Source organism: Cygnus olor, chromosome 10 (assembly GCF_009769625.2).
Source record: "Cygnus olor isolate bCygOlo1 chromosome 10, bCygOlo1.pri.v2, whole genome shotgun sequence".
Lineage (NCBI taxonomy): Eukaryota > Metazoa > Chordata > Aves > Anseriformes > Anatidae > Cygnus > Cygnus olor.
Genome location: NC_049178.1, coordinates 6,785,797 through 6,799,944, shown reverse-complemented (window position 1 = coordinate 6,799,944; position 14,148 = coordinate 6,785,797). Strand labels below are relative to the sequence as shown.

At 40.4% G+C, this 14,148-nt stretch overlaps 1 protein-coding gene across 1 annotated transcript in view; it reads left to right on the top strand.

Moving 5' to 3' along the window:
* Positions 1-14,148, top strand: part of FANCD2 (FA complementation group D2) — a 43,023-nt gene that overhangs the window by 8,143 nt on the left and 20,732 nt on the right. Inside the window, exons 7-18 of the mRNA XM_040569212.1 lie at positions 373-425; positions 2,916-2,994; positions 3,723-3,847; positions 4,670-4,757; positions 5,727-5,831; positions 6,996-7,096; positions 7,591-7,699; positions 8,457-8,492; positions 8,821-8,964; positions 10,062-10,196; positions 11,658-11,789; positions 13,467-13,574. Coding sequence (XP_040425146.1) covers positions 373-425; positions 2,916-2,994; positions 3,723-3,847; positions 4,670-4,757; positions 5,727-5,831; positions 6,996-7,096; positions 7,591-7,699; positions 8,457-8,492; positions 8,821-8,964; positions 10,062-10,196; positions 11,658-11,789; positions 13,467-13,574 — 1,215 coding nt within the window. The remainder of the gene's footprint in view (positions 1-372; positions 426-2,915; positions 2,995-3,722; positions 3,848-4,669; positions 4,758-5,726; positions 5,832-6,995; positions 7,097-7,590; positions 7,700-8,456; positions 8,493-8,820; positions 8,965-10,061; positions 10,197-11,657; positions 11,790-13,466; positions 13,575-14,148) is intronic.

Here is a 14,148-nt window from a genome sequence, read left to right as displayed (position 1 = left end):
AGGGAAATGGTGAGATCATGTAGGTAGTTTTCAAATCTGTCTAAAGTTGATGCTTTAGATTCTTGTGTGGTGAAAAACAACTCAGATGGGTCTGACAGAGTTTGGCCCAGAGGAACTGCAAGTTCTGCCCACATGGTTTGCTTCTGTTAAATTACGTGTATAGCTTGCCCTGTGCTTTTCACCTTGCAGGCTGTGCATCTCCTCTCTGGCAACAGGGAAGAGATTTCTTTTACAGGAAATGCTTTTCTTTGTTCTTTTGAGTCTTCTATTCCCTGTGTATTTCAGCTTTTGTGAAAAGTTAGTTTTGATGGCAGTGCCACAGCACAAGCAGTAAATCATCATCCTAATGTTGTCTTTTTGCCTTCCTTCTAGCCTGCTGTCACAACGCTGTTGTTGGAAAAGATCCCTGAATTCTTTTTTGATGTGTGAGTATAGACTTTTCCCTCTAACTTGAAATGAAATTTCTTCTTTTGAACGATTACCAGCTGTTTGACTTCGACCGTAATTTCAAACTTACCTAAAAGGATCTACCTAAAAAAAAAAAAAAACACTTTAAAAAATATGTAAATGGATGTCTGCACTGCTTTGTTGTTGTTTGTTTATTCATACATGTGTAAAATTATTTGTGAGGTACCATGCCTTTTATATTGCAGATGCACATAGCAGAAAACAGGCTAATAGAAGCTTAAATACAGACATACCTCACGATTCATTATGTTTTTGTTAGCTACTGGTGCAAACTCTGGAAGTATTTCAGTAGAGTGTCCCGGTATTTAAAAAGGATGAAAGTGACTGGCAGTGTTTTAGGTGGCTGTTAGATGCAAATAGACCCTCTTAAAAATGCAGTTCTTGTTTAAACAAGGAAAACAGAAAAAGTATTTGCTGTTTTTTTTTTTTTTTGAATGTAGAACATCACAGCAGACTGGGAGATCTTGAGGCACAGCACAGGAGAGATTTGAACAATTAAGTTCTTTTTCAGTTGCTCTGGAGGCAGAAAGCTTGCTGCAGAGTTAGTGGAGCAGGTCAGGGGATAAGAAGCTGATGCTATTCCTTGTACGGTATTTGTTCAGCGTTGAGTATCGAGCAGGATACAAATGCTGTACAGAGCCTGAGAAGTTGTCCCTCACTGAAATCTTGTTAGAGGAGGGTTTAACACAAACAGTGACAAGGCCTGAATTGTTTTCACTCAAGAGCTCTAAAGAATCTTGGTTGTAAAAATGATAAGCTGTTAATTGTGCTGTGAACCCTTTTTATTAAAAAACTCTTACTGACTTCAGAAGGGATGTTGTTACACTTGTTTCTTATCGAGCTGTATGAAGAGTGAAGTTTTTTTCCATGCGTTAACGACCAGTTAAAAATGGAAACAAAAAAGTAGAAAGAAATCCATTTTGCAGTACAAGAAGGTTTTTAGGACAGTCCCTTGGAGATCTGGGTTGTTCAGCATGTTTGTAAATGAAAAAGGGAAGAGTGAAGTAACAGCCTATGGTAACAAATTTTCAAGATAATCTAATCTAAAACTGATTGTGAAGAGCGATAGAAGTTTTTTGTTCAAGTATGGGACAAGAAAGAGCATTCGTTAAAGCTGAACTGTACCCACACGTGGACTGGCCGGCCAATTTCACCCAAATCTGACATAAAAGCGTAGACCTCTACAGGTTTAATGCCAACTGATGCCTGGACAGAGCAAATGTAATTTATTAGCCTACTGTAGGAAGGGTGGGGGCAACTTGGGTTTATCCATGCTGTTTGGAACAGCCAATTCATTAATACATAGACCAGTGTGACCAGAAGTTACAGGTGAGGGAGGATGCCTCAGTGCATCTCTATGAGCCTTGTTTTCTTAGAAAATCAGACTGAAAATAATCCTGATTGTGTAAATACAGTGGTTAACTCAGTATTATCATTGGGGAAAGACATCCTGTATAGGTAGTTCTTTTTTTTTCATTTTGAGTATACGTTTAATGCTCAGCATTAGTCAGAACAACAAGCAATATTAGAAAAGGAATTGGGAACAAAATGGAAAGTGGCGCATCACTGTAAATGCATGGCACAATCACATTTTGAATGTGGCAGCCTTTCAGAAGTGCCAGAAAGGAAAATATAGTAGAATAATTTCCATATAAGTAGGGAAAAATATTGTAAGTAAAATAGAGTTCTACCTGCCTGACAAGCAGAGAGAGGACAGAAAAGCAAGTGAAAGCAAGAAAGATTTAAAAAAATAAATAATAAAAATCTGTGAAAGCAAGAAGGATTTAGAAAAGGTAGCTGAGGAAAGTTTAACCCATCTTTCTAACTATGCAAGGCAGCAAACTTAAGCAGAAGTACTTTTTCAGATAATTAACTTAGGTAATATACCTAATTACCTTATGTTATATACCTGAATTTATAATTACCTTGCAGTTTCGGTGTTGCAGAGTGTAGAGCCTTCTGCCTTGGGAATTTACTAAGCTGTGTATTGTTGGAGGCTGAGTGGAAACTCTGAGAAAAGATGGCCCTGTGCATCCTCTGGTGCTCAAAACTTGTCCAAATGCGTCTAATACCAACAGCAGCTGGGGATGAGGATACCAGGCTCAAAAGGAGGTTTAGGCTAAGGTAGCGTAGCCACACGTATGGCAGAACAGGAGACCTGAAGTGAGATCATATGGCATGTTTTGGTTTTTGTGCTGTAATTAGGGTGTTGCTGATAGTGTATTAAAACATGCTGACAGTATCCCTGATTTGTGTGTCCAGCAAGTAAGAAGTGGGGTTCTTCCTTCATGGTGCTAAAAGCTCCAGAGGTGTTAATGATATTTTCACAATGTGGTTTTGATAGCTGGCTAATACGAATTGCATCGCATGGTCTTGCTGACCAGCAGCAAAACGTTTGAGTCTGTCTGTGGATCTGACTAACCCGTGTTTCACTTCTGCTCTTTTAGTGTGGGTACATTTGGAACAAATTTTCCCCGGCTCATTGTCAACCAGTTTAAGTGGCTTGATAGTCTTCTTGACAGCCAGGTGGGTACTGATGGCACAAACACCTGCGTGTTTCTCCAGTCAACTTCTGTAACACCTCTCAGGTGGGATGAGATCAGTTTTGACGCTAATGAGAACAGATGTTTCCTTATTCACATCCTGAAGGGGAGATGGGATTTAATTCTTGTTTGTGTTCTTTTATTCGGTGACTTTTGGACATTCCATTTTATTTTCTTCTTATCTTGTTCTGAGTGTCCTTTTTCATAAATTTGTATCTGTACATATGTATCCACATGGGTGACTCCATTTTAAAGCAGTCCCTAACAGGAAGTTACAGAAGTTACAGTCCCCTCCTGTTTACTTTTAACATGAGGTACTGGATACTTGCGAGCATCTGGGGATGAATTCTCTGTTCTGGCTTTGATGGTTCTTTCCTTCTTTCCCTTTCTAAGTCAGCAGTCTCTGTGAGTTACTTTGTCCTGGAGGGCTGTTCCTAAGGAGAGTTGCAGAATGAACTGAATCAAGACCTGACTCTGGGAAGCTTGCTGTTGGGTTTCCCAGTTTGCTTTGCTCAGCAAGATAGTCATATCCTACCTGTAAAATACTGTTTTTCCTAAAAGTCTATGCAATGATTCCCTGCTTCAACGGGACAATGAGTTAAGGGACAGTTGGCATAAATCCAGGCAAATAACTTCCTGAGTGATCTTTCATGCGTAGTATTGTTGCCATTCTAATGAACATGCACTTTACGAGTGTTCCTTTTCCTGTAGGATCTCGTCAAGAAGTTAATGCAGATGCTTAGTGTGTCTCCTGTACCAATTCAGCATGATATTATCACCAGTTTACCTGAGATCCTGGAGGATTCCCAGCAAAGTGAAGTTGCCAGAGAGCTTGGGTACAGCTGATTCCGCACCCGCCCCCTCTTCCCTCTCCTCCCTTTTTCTTGCTCTTAACAGAAAAAAAAAATCATGTGTGAATGTAGTTTGTACCAGGAGTGACTAAAGCAGCACAATAGTTGTTTCTCTTAATGGTAACATTCAAGGACAACCAGCACTGGCTTAGGATGTGTGCTGTTATGCTCTTAAAGAGATGTCTAAATGCTCCAGAAGTGTCTTTATCTAAAAAAAAGTAATTATTAAGTTCTTGAGTACATGGGTACAGCGCAGGTAGATTCCAGTTAAGCGCTCATTACTTCTGCTGTGATTAGTCACTTGGTTATTACTATCGGCATCTTTGGATTTGTTTTGGATTCTGCCACGATAAGGGTCAGCATTGCTTTTATTAATTAAAAAACCACAACACACAACAAAATAAACCTGTTCGTGAAGCAGAACCTTCTAGCTCTTTTATATACTTTTCTCAAGCATTTTTCCTGACCCGAAGAACAGGATGACCTTACACCAGTAGATATCCGCCCAGGGAGCATCGCATTAAGCTAGCCCTTATATCTGTCTTTTTTATGGTGTATTCATTTTACACAATAATTTATTTTTTTGGTAGCCTTAGCCTATATTTAATTGTACACATCCATGTTTCTAGTTCTGGTCATTACACAGTTCACTTACATTCATGCCAGTGCTAATTATCTTTTCACTCTGGTGTTTGTTATTTCAGCCTACCCCTGGTTGTACCCCTGGTACATCCTATTCCTTGTACTTTGTGTTCCCATTACATGGTTCTATTAAGATAATTTATTTTCTTTTTTCTTGCATATCAGCTGCTTACTAAAAGAGGGCAGACGGCTGACGGTTCCGATTCTGGATGCTCTTTCTCGTTTGGATCTTGATGCGGAACTCCTTGCTGAGGTAGGTGCTTCTACTGAATGGTCAAACAGAATCTAGCCCCTGCAGAGCGATATAACAGCAAGAGCTGTTTGGTCATTCAAAATATTTTGCTATATATGACTTCTGTAGGCCTTCAAAAGTTCTGAGCTAGCTGGAATTGGAAAGGAGTCTTGGAAACTAAAAATATCTTTGGAAACATTCATGAGGGATTCGTTGACAAGCATACTCTGGCTGTTACAGTATCCATTCAAAAGTTTCAGACAAGTCTGTTTTAGAAAATGCAAAAGCACTTTGCCTTGCTGCAGTAAACATTTACCACCCATCTTAAACCCACTTATTGTCACTGTTTCTTTTTTTGAGGTACAGTGACCAGACTAGACTGCTGTATTCTAAGTAAAGGCAGGCTGGTGACTGCATCATCATATGACCATAGTTTTTCTTGGCCGAAGCAAAAGAGATCATGTGCCTTGGGTCTTCTGGATATGCTGGATTGTTATGCTTTCAGTCAGGCTTCTAATGAATAGAATAACACTGGTTCATTTGAGTGCATTAAATACTACTTTTCGTAGTCCCCAAAGGCTAGTGCTGTGTAACGTGCTAGATTCTTCCATGCTTTCTTCTTTTGAAAGCCATTTAAAAATGATGGAGCCAATCTCTGCTTGGCAGTGCCAGGTGATACGTTAAGTGGCAGAGGCAACAAATTACAGTCTGGGAGGTTCAGGTTGGACATCTGGAAAATGGTTTGGGGTCTGCAGCAACTACGTAAAGAGATGGCAGTGAGGGGCAGCTGGTGGAGGTTGTCCTCCATCCCTGGAGATCTTCAAAACTCAGCTAGCAAAGTCAAGGTCAGCCTGATCTAGTACTGGCAATATTCCTGCTCTGAGCAGAAGGCCGCAGGAGAAACCTCAAACGATCCCTTCCCACCGACTTAATCTGTGTATCTGTGAACCAGAGTCTTAGAGCTGTGATCCAGCATTGCTCTCCCCTCAGGTGCAGCAGTCTGCCATGACCATTGTACCTTCTGTAAAACTGGAAGATTTGCCTGTGGTGGTAAAATTCATCCTCCATAACGTCAAGGCTGCTAATGCAGTAGAGGTACAGCATTTTCTCTGTACTAAAGACCGATAAGTTTTATAATATATTACAAGCTTTATAATATATTTTCAAGTACAATTTTTAAAATTGCCAAGGATGAAAGCACATGTAGAAACTATCTGTCCTTTGACGTGGATTTGGTTATGCTTTCAGGCATGAGAATTGAAACCTCCTCCTTTTTGCTGGCCGTTGCAGATTTTTCTCATTTGGTTTTAGAATTTGCATTTATTTATTTTTCAGTGTTGAACACCTTAAAGAACTGAAAGTAGTGAAATTATGCTGAGTTAAGCTCCTAAACTGAAGAGCTGTTTGTGGCAACTTTAAGCCTTTGAATTTTATCTAAGAATTTTCATTGTACAGACCTTTTAAGGGTTCTAAAATCCTGAAGTATCCAACAGACCTGGGATTGCAACTTGGTAATTTTCTTGTTTCCTCCACTGAGTTCTGCTCTAAAGACTGTTCTAGAAACATTCCCAAAGTAGTGATTCTCCTGTTTAGAGGGCTGTTTTCATTTTCACATGTAAGAATCTTTTGGTTTTGAGAGTCGCTTTATCAAAGGAAACATGCTCAGAATATTTTTTTAAACAAACCATTTGTTTTGTTAAGCCAGCCTTGCTGAACTATTGAACAATGCTTTTTTTTTTTCATCCTTTGAGGAAGCCTCAGCTTAAGGCAGATGTGGATTGTGATCTGCCCTAATCTTTCAGCGAAAGCACTGAAAACAGTTATACCTATAACGTGCAACCGAGTCTGTGCTGACCCACAGCACAGCACTGACTATTTGACAACAGTCAAACTGGTGAATTCACATGCCCCAGCATTTCTATGGCTGTCTCATATCTTGCTCTGCTGCTAAACAGGATAAAATTAATTCACAGCAGCTTATAGCATAAATAGATGGGAATTTCATGTAGTAGCTGTTAAGAAATCCTCTCCTGCTTTCTGCATGCATGCATGCGTTACATTGTAACATGATGATGAAGAATGAAGTGCTTTCACTTTTTAAGTGTTTAAAAAGAAAAGTTGAGCATAGCTAAATGCTTAGGAATCTTAACAAATATATGAGTTTTGATTTGTAATTCTAGGGTTATTCTGTGAGATTTTTTCTTTCCCTTAGCCTTTTCTGTTTCTCCCTCATGTATTAGAGTGATTTTTGTTCTACAGGTGATTTCTGATCTTCGTCAGAGCTTGGATCTGTCATCATGTGTTCTGCCACTTCAGATCCTAGGGTCCCAGAAGAAGCTTAAAAGCCAAGTTCAAACCAGGTACTTGAGCATATTTACGTGATTCTGCAGAGGTGAGATGGGACAAGGTGACTTCAGCTCTTCTTTATCTGGTCTCTGAGGCATGCATGAGCCTAATTTATCTTAAGTAAAGGTGCTGACACCCGTATTCCTTCCTGCTTGGTATTAGTGCAACACACTTGTCAGTCCTTGCCCAGCCAGCTTCCCCTGCCATTTTTGTAGTACCTTTTGAGAAATGACTGTCGTGGCATCCATGTCACGTGCATGGGGTACATGGCTCCGTTAGTGATGATATTGCTGCCAGTTCACCTGTTTTAACTTCCTTCCAGTATGTCTTAGTGATCTCCACTTCTACCCTCTCCTGAAACTCCCTGTCCTCGCCAGAACATTCCTTCCAGAGAATAACATAACTTTACATAACATAACATAACTTTACATAACTGCCATTGCTGGTAGCTGCCTTGTTCCTTTTACTACAGTATTTACAGAGGCTGAGTCTTTCTGATCATTTACAGTTCTTCCACGAGCCAAGTAACCACCAGCCAGAATTGTGTGAAGCTACTTTTTGATGTGATAAAGCTAGCTGTAAGATTTCAGAAAGATGTCTCTGAAGCTTGGATTAAGGTAAGTTGTGTGCTTTGGCCCTTGTTTCCTGATAAAATTCAACCTGTAGGTTGAGCCTGAGCTTTCTTCTAATCAAATGTGACATCAAAAAAATGTGACATCAAAAGACAAATGTTAGCCCATCATTTTACTGACACAGATTTAATTTTGTTCCAAATCAGGAGTGCTTTTTTAGGAGTCTGCTTCCTTCTTCAGTTACTGATTTCCCAGTGCTTGCAAGCTGGCCACTAGGCTCCACTGTATAGACCCCAGACCTTGAAGTGCATAGTAAACCTGATTCTACGTGTTCACAAGAGAATTTTGAAGAAAAAGTCTTAGCTTTTTTTCAGTCAGCTAGAGGGCAAAAATGTTTACCCATCTGCTGGGAATGAATTTTATGAAGCTTTAAGGTGCTTGAAAATATCTATCAGGATATCTGTATTGGCTGGCATTGTGGCTCGTTGTAAACCATGAAACTTGTTCTTGTTCTCAGCCTTTGATTGCTCGGTACCTTAGGTTTGTGTGTGTGTGTTTGTCGTCTTTTGACAATGTCCGTGCTGAATTTTCATGCCCATTTTTTGAGTGCCTTCTGGATTCTGTGCTGTTTGCAAGATCCAGTTTGCTGGCTTTGATAGCTGTCCCGTTGTAGAGAAGAGAAATCTGTGAGCAGTATTTCTTTTGGTGTCTGCCTTTTTTGATTTGACTCCAAGTAACATTCATGGTTTTGAAATACAGTATTGTACTTTAATGTAACAGCATTCTTGTGTTTTGCTCTTAGGCTATTGAGAACACCACATCTGTGTCTGACCATAAGGTAATACTTCTGAGTAAATTCTGGGAGATTTTTCTAACCGAAGCAGAAACTGCAAATGATGTTGCATGGGAGGTTCTATTGGTATTTGACCTGTTGCTACTATAACAGCCATCCATTTTCATTGTAACTCTTAGTTCATCCCTTCTAAATGTCAGGGGACAGAATTAACCTGCTTTGAATTTGTCTTGTGGGGCTGATGAGTTTTCTATAGCTGTGGCTCTTGGGAGTTTTTTGAGCTCTTGATTTTCTTCTTAGTTTTGACTTCATAGTTGTCTGGACTGTTTCATATCTTTTCAGCATAATGATCGGTGCTTATTTCCTCAAAAAGGTTCTGGATCTGATAGTTTTGCTGCTAATCCATTCTACCAACACCAAGAACAGGAAGCAAGCTGAGAAGGTACTGAGGAGCAAAATTCGGCTGGGCTGCATGCCAGAGCAGCTGATGCAGAATGCCTTCCAGAATCATTCAATGGTCAGTGCTGATTCTGCACCGGGACACCTTTACTCCTTTATCCGTCAAATATCTTGTCAGATGATGATTTAACCCTGGACTGCATTATGTATGCTTACTCCTGAGGTTTCTTTTGGTCACCGATCAGTCTTCCAAGGCACATGTCCTTTGTTGTAATGGTCTGGTTTTGTTTGTTATTTTAGAGATCAGAGTTCCTTTATTTTGGTGCAAAACCTCTCAGCCTTTATGTGGTCTAAGCCCAAGATCTCTACTGCATGTTCCTGACGTGCTGTTGTCTCCCACAGTACTTTTATAAGTTCCTATCTTTACATACACAGTTTTTTGAGTGCAGTATTTTCTAGGTCTAGATATGTGTGTATATATATAGGCATATGTTTGGATAATGCTATGAGAAAACTGAAAATATCTGAAAAATTGAGAAGAGTTTTCAGATCTGAAAGATCTGAAAAACTGAGAACAGATCTGCAAAAGTGAAGAGAAAACTAAAAACTGATACAGTGCTTCTTGTAGATGTGGGGGAGCAGGTGAAAAACACTTGTGAATTTTAAATAAATTAAACTATTAATGCCTTAAGTGAAAACATCTATTCTGAATATAAGTGACTTGAATTCAATTTTCGTTTAACATCCTTCCCCTTCATTTGTAAATAAGAGCTTGTTTAGAGGGGCTTTGAATGATTTATCTAAGTTTAAAAGGTAACTTAGAGTTTTCTGAAAATCTTGCTGTGGCAGAGTCCTTCTGTTAAAGTGGTGCCAGTATCGTTTCTGTCCTGGGGCTTTTATTTAGTGGTGTATAAAGTGACTTCTGTGGTGTCACTGATAAGGGATATACTGCTGAGAACTCTGCAGCTTTGCAGATTGGCTTAACCAATCCGTAAATTCTTTGTGTGGAGAAGGTTGGAGAAACCCATTTTGGTGTGCCTCATCTGCTCTTGTTGCTCATTTGTGCTAGACAGGACAACAAGAGAAGGCAGGAAAGCACTTATTAAACCAGACAAAGCTTTCGGGATGAGCTGTAGCATCTCTTTAGAGACCTGAGAGTTGAAAATGAGCAGCAGCAATCTGCTGTCTAACGATGTCTGTATTTCTGTTTTTCAGGTTATCAGAGACTTCTTCCCTTCAATCCTAGTACTTGCTCAGACATTTCTGCATGCTGCACACCCAGCCATAGTCTCCTTTGGCAGCTGCATGTACAAACAAGCTTTTGCAGTCTTTGACTCTTACTGCCAGCAGGTACAGTGTGATGGATAGCATTTGTTTTATTTGTGCTTGTTCACACTTTGTTCTGGAACGTATGCCCTGGTCCTTCAGAGGGGAGGGCATTTGAGGCAGTTTGAAGCCTTTGAGAGAGGTCTAGGCTGTAGAGTAAGCCAAGCAGAAGATGGAAAGCATGGAAAGCATTGCAGTAAAAGATCACTGTGATGGTCGTGGAGCTACCAGAGCCTTACTCAAGTGACTTGGGCGCAGAAAGCCCCAAGAGGAGCCAGGAGCAAACTGGCAGGCCTCAGAGGTGACAAAATGAAAAATATTTGTGGAGCAGAGGGGACTGTGCTTTTGGTTGTTTTTTGTTGTTTGTTTGTTTGTTAGTTTGTTTTTCAATTCAGAAAGCGCACAAGTTGATTGAGCTGTAGCCTGGAAGCCAAGGCTGGACCTCAGAGTCACAGAAGAGATTTGTTCATAAATCCTTATTTCTCTTCTATCTTATTTAATCACTTTGAGCCTCTTCTATTTAAAAAAGCCATTGTTGTAGTTTGTATTGAAACACTTTCCTTGGAGAACTTACTGTGATGAAAAAGTTTACACAGCTTCCCCTCAGAGCTCCGACCAACTTGGACTCCTGTATATTCGGAAATAATTGCAGGCCAGACTTCGTTTATGAGTTCCGACACCCGTGCTTACATCAGAAAGTTTGGGGTCTGAAAACAGCTCTGCACGAGCTTTTGAATGTATTTGCACTTTTTTGGCACAGTTTATTTATAATTAGGGCTGTTTCCAACATTGCACCTGTATTACTCGGTTTTGCAAATTTAAAAAATAAGCTACTGAGAAAAACTTGAAATGTGAAGACATGCAGTGCTGTTTGCAGCAAGTTAGGGAGTTTAGTAATATTTTGAGATATTACAAATTTCAAAAGAGGATGGCTGTATTAACAATTAGTGACACAGGAAAGACCCAGAGCCCCAGACAGCAGATTGGGTTGGAGAGAGACCAATGTCTAGAAGCCAGTTGAAGTAAGGCAAATAAAAAGATTTTTGAAACAAAAACATCTGTTTTGAGCTGCTGTTGGTAACGAGGGTTGAGCCACTGGAAATGCTGTAGTTAGAGGTGATGTCTTCCTGGGTAAGGTGCAACATTCTGTGTGCCTATGAAAATTGTATGGGTTTTTCTTAATCTTATGTGATAGTAGCAAATAGAAGAAGCTGCAGGAATGTTAGCAAGCAGGCAGGAAAAGATTGGTGAAGAAAAGCTTTATGAAGTCATGGAAGCTTTTAGAACTGAATAAAACTCAGGCTGAAAGAGCCTGTATTGTGGATAGTGGGAATTAAAAAGCAAACTGAGAGGGGAGTTGGAATAATATGGTTGAGTTTCAAGGTTACTATCTGTACTTGATCAATATATTTCGTATGAGTAGAACAGGACAGACATTTTTCTGCTGATATTTCATTGCGGTTTCTCTGGTGGGTGTTTCCTCAGGAGGTTGTGAGTGCTTTGGTGACTCATGTGTGCAGTGGAAACGAAGCAGAATTGGATATTGCTCTGGATGTTCTCACTGATTTGGTGATTGTGCACACATCCCTGCTGATGCGCTATGCCACCTTTGTGAAGGTATGTTTATTTCTGCGGGCATCCTACATTTCAAGACCCTTACGGTACTTCGCCCCAAATCCAGAATAGGTCAGTACTTCTCAGAAATAGCCTTAATGGAACAACCCGTATTTGTAAAGCTATCTGTTCTGAGAAATGCAGTGGTCAGAATGAAAAGGAATCTGTTATGGAAGGGTGAGCTGAAAGATTGGACTGTTTTTCTTTAAACATCTGTGTTGGGATAGAAGAAGAAGAAGAAAAGTTACCTATAAATGGAGAACACATACATTGCAGGCGAAAAATGATATGGGGGTCTGTCTTTGTTAACATCAGCTCTTCCAAATACCTGGCAAAAACCTGTTTCATTTGTGGACTGCCTCTTCCGCCACATTGAAGGACTGACAGAATTAGTTTGAACAAACAAAACTCCTGGCAAGGATGGGAAAAGATTTATGTCCTAAAACTGAAAAGAAGAAAGGATTCAATGGGGAGGAAACAAGATGGGTTCTTGACTCAGAAGAATGACAAGCGGGGTCAGACCTGCCCCGTTGCCTAATTCCAGAGGTAGTAAAAGGGGAGATTGAGTGGAGAGCAAAACAGCAAGACAAGCACATAGCAATACTTTCCTTGGACAAGTAGTGGGGGAATGCACATACCCCGTACCTTTCAGGGACCCTAAACTACAGGGTTTCTAAACTTAAAATCACCACAGATGAGAGTGTCCAAGTGTGGTGGGGAGCACTTGCTCACACCTGACCTTGTTTGCATGTTCTTGTCCTGGCAGATTAGTGACAGATTATGGTTTCTATGGGCCAATCTTCAATGCATTACCAAAGCTTGTATGTGAAAGGCATTAATAAATGCTCTAGCTAGACCCTAAGGACCTGCAGCGTGCCATGTTTGACATGCACCACCTAGGTGGTTGAGACAGTAGCCATTTACCTGTAAAAAGATCTGTAGAGCAGCAGATGCCTGGCATGTTTCACACAGAGCTGGAGCCTCTCCTGCGCAGAGAGAACGTACAGATCCTAGCACAAATTTTCTCTCCTAATTGCTATTTTTTAATGTTGAAACTGGGTGAATTTTCTTGGGGGTGGCAAAAAGCAGTTATATAATCCTGCTGTCATCCTTGTCAAATTCAACGCCTGGTTCTAAATCCTGCTCGAGGTTGACCAGTTCTAGGAGAAGAATAATGTTAGCAAAATGTCTTGTCAGTGTTAGAAAAAAGCCAGCATTGCTCTGGAAAATGGCTTGACTATTTTCACCGAAGCACTAGAAGAAGAAATAGCAGAGGATGCCAATCAGCACGGAAGACTTACCCCTAAATTGTTAAAGGTTTGGCTATTACAGTGCTTGTGTTGGAAATATTAGCAAAAAAAAAAAATCATGTTCATTGTGTCAAATACTTTGAACACTGTGAAGAAATATGTAATAGAAGCTAAAACAGCTGTCGCTAATGGGATTGGAGCACTCCCAAAATGCTTGTAGTAGCCAGCTTGTTCTTCCCATGCAGCTTCTGATAGAGTGGACTGTAATATTTAAGGCCAGAGCAATAGCTCTGCATTTATGTTTAGTTCATTTGAATGTAGATTTTTCATACCTGTACAAAAATGGCAAAGTTAATCTGCTTCCCTGCGACTGGAATCTGGAAAGGCCTTCTTGACATATCTGAGCTGGTTTGTGGCTTCTCTCTTACAGACCATTTTAGACTCTACACAGAAACTGAATCCGTGCCAGATCCGGAAGCTTTTCTACATTCTCAGCACATTAGCATTCAGCCAGAGGCAGGAGGGAAGCTATATTCAGGTAAGGAGGGACACAACGAAAAGGAGTTCAGCTGTACTTTGGTCCTTTGGCTAGGCTAAATTCTAGTGGTTATATTGCACAAATAGTGGCCTCGTTTATAAACAGCAGTTGGTGTCAAGATGTCCTTCAGCTTAAGACTGTATTCTCTACAACCTGTTGCAGACTAGGTCGCGGCTCCAGTCTTTCCTATCCTGTATAGCAATGATAGCAAGGAAATACAGAGGCTGTATCTTTCCTGGAAATGCCTTCTTCTCTCATATCTAAGAAAGGTAGAGTTGGTAGAAATGTTGGTGGAAGGGGACTGACGTCAGTCTCTGATCTAACTTCCCAGTGGGACTGTTGCCAGCATGAGATCAGGTTGCCTGTGGCTTTATCTAGCTGAACCTTGAAGATGTGCAGAAGTAAATTTGGAGCCTCTTTCTCAAGCTTTGTTTCTCGTTCATTTGGAAGCATTCAGAAAGCACAGTTCAGCTTCTTTCCCCAAGGCACTCATCTTAATTCAGGTGGTTAATGTTCATACCTCATGTGTTTATGCAAGAGGCACAAAAGAAGCTATCAAACCTTTTAAGAACCT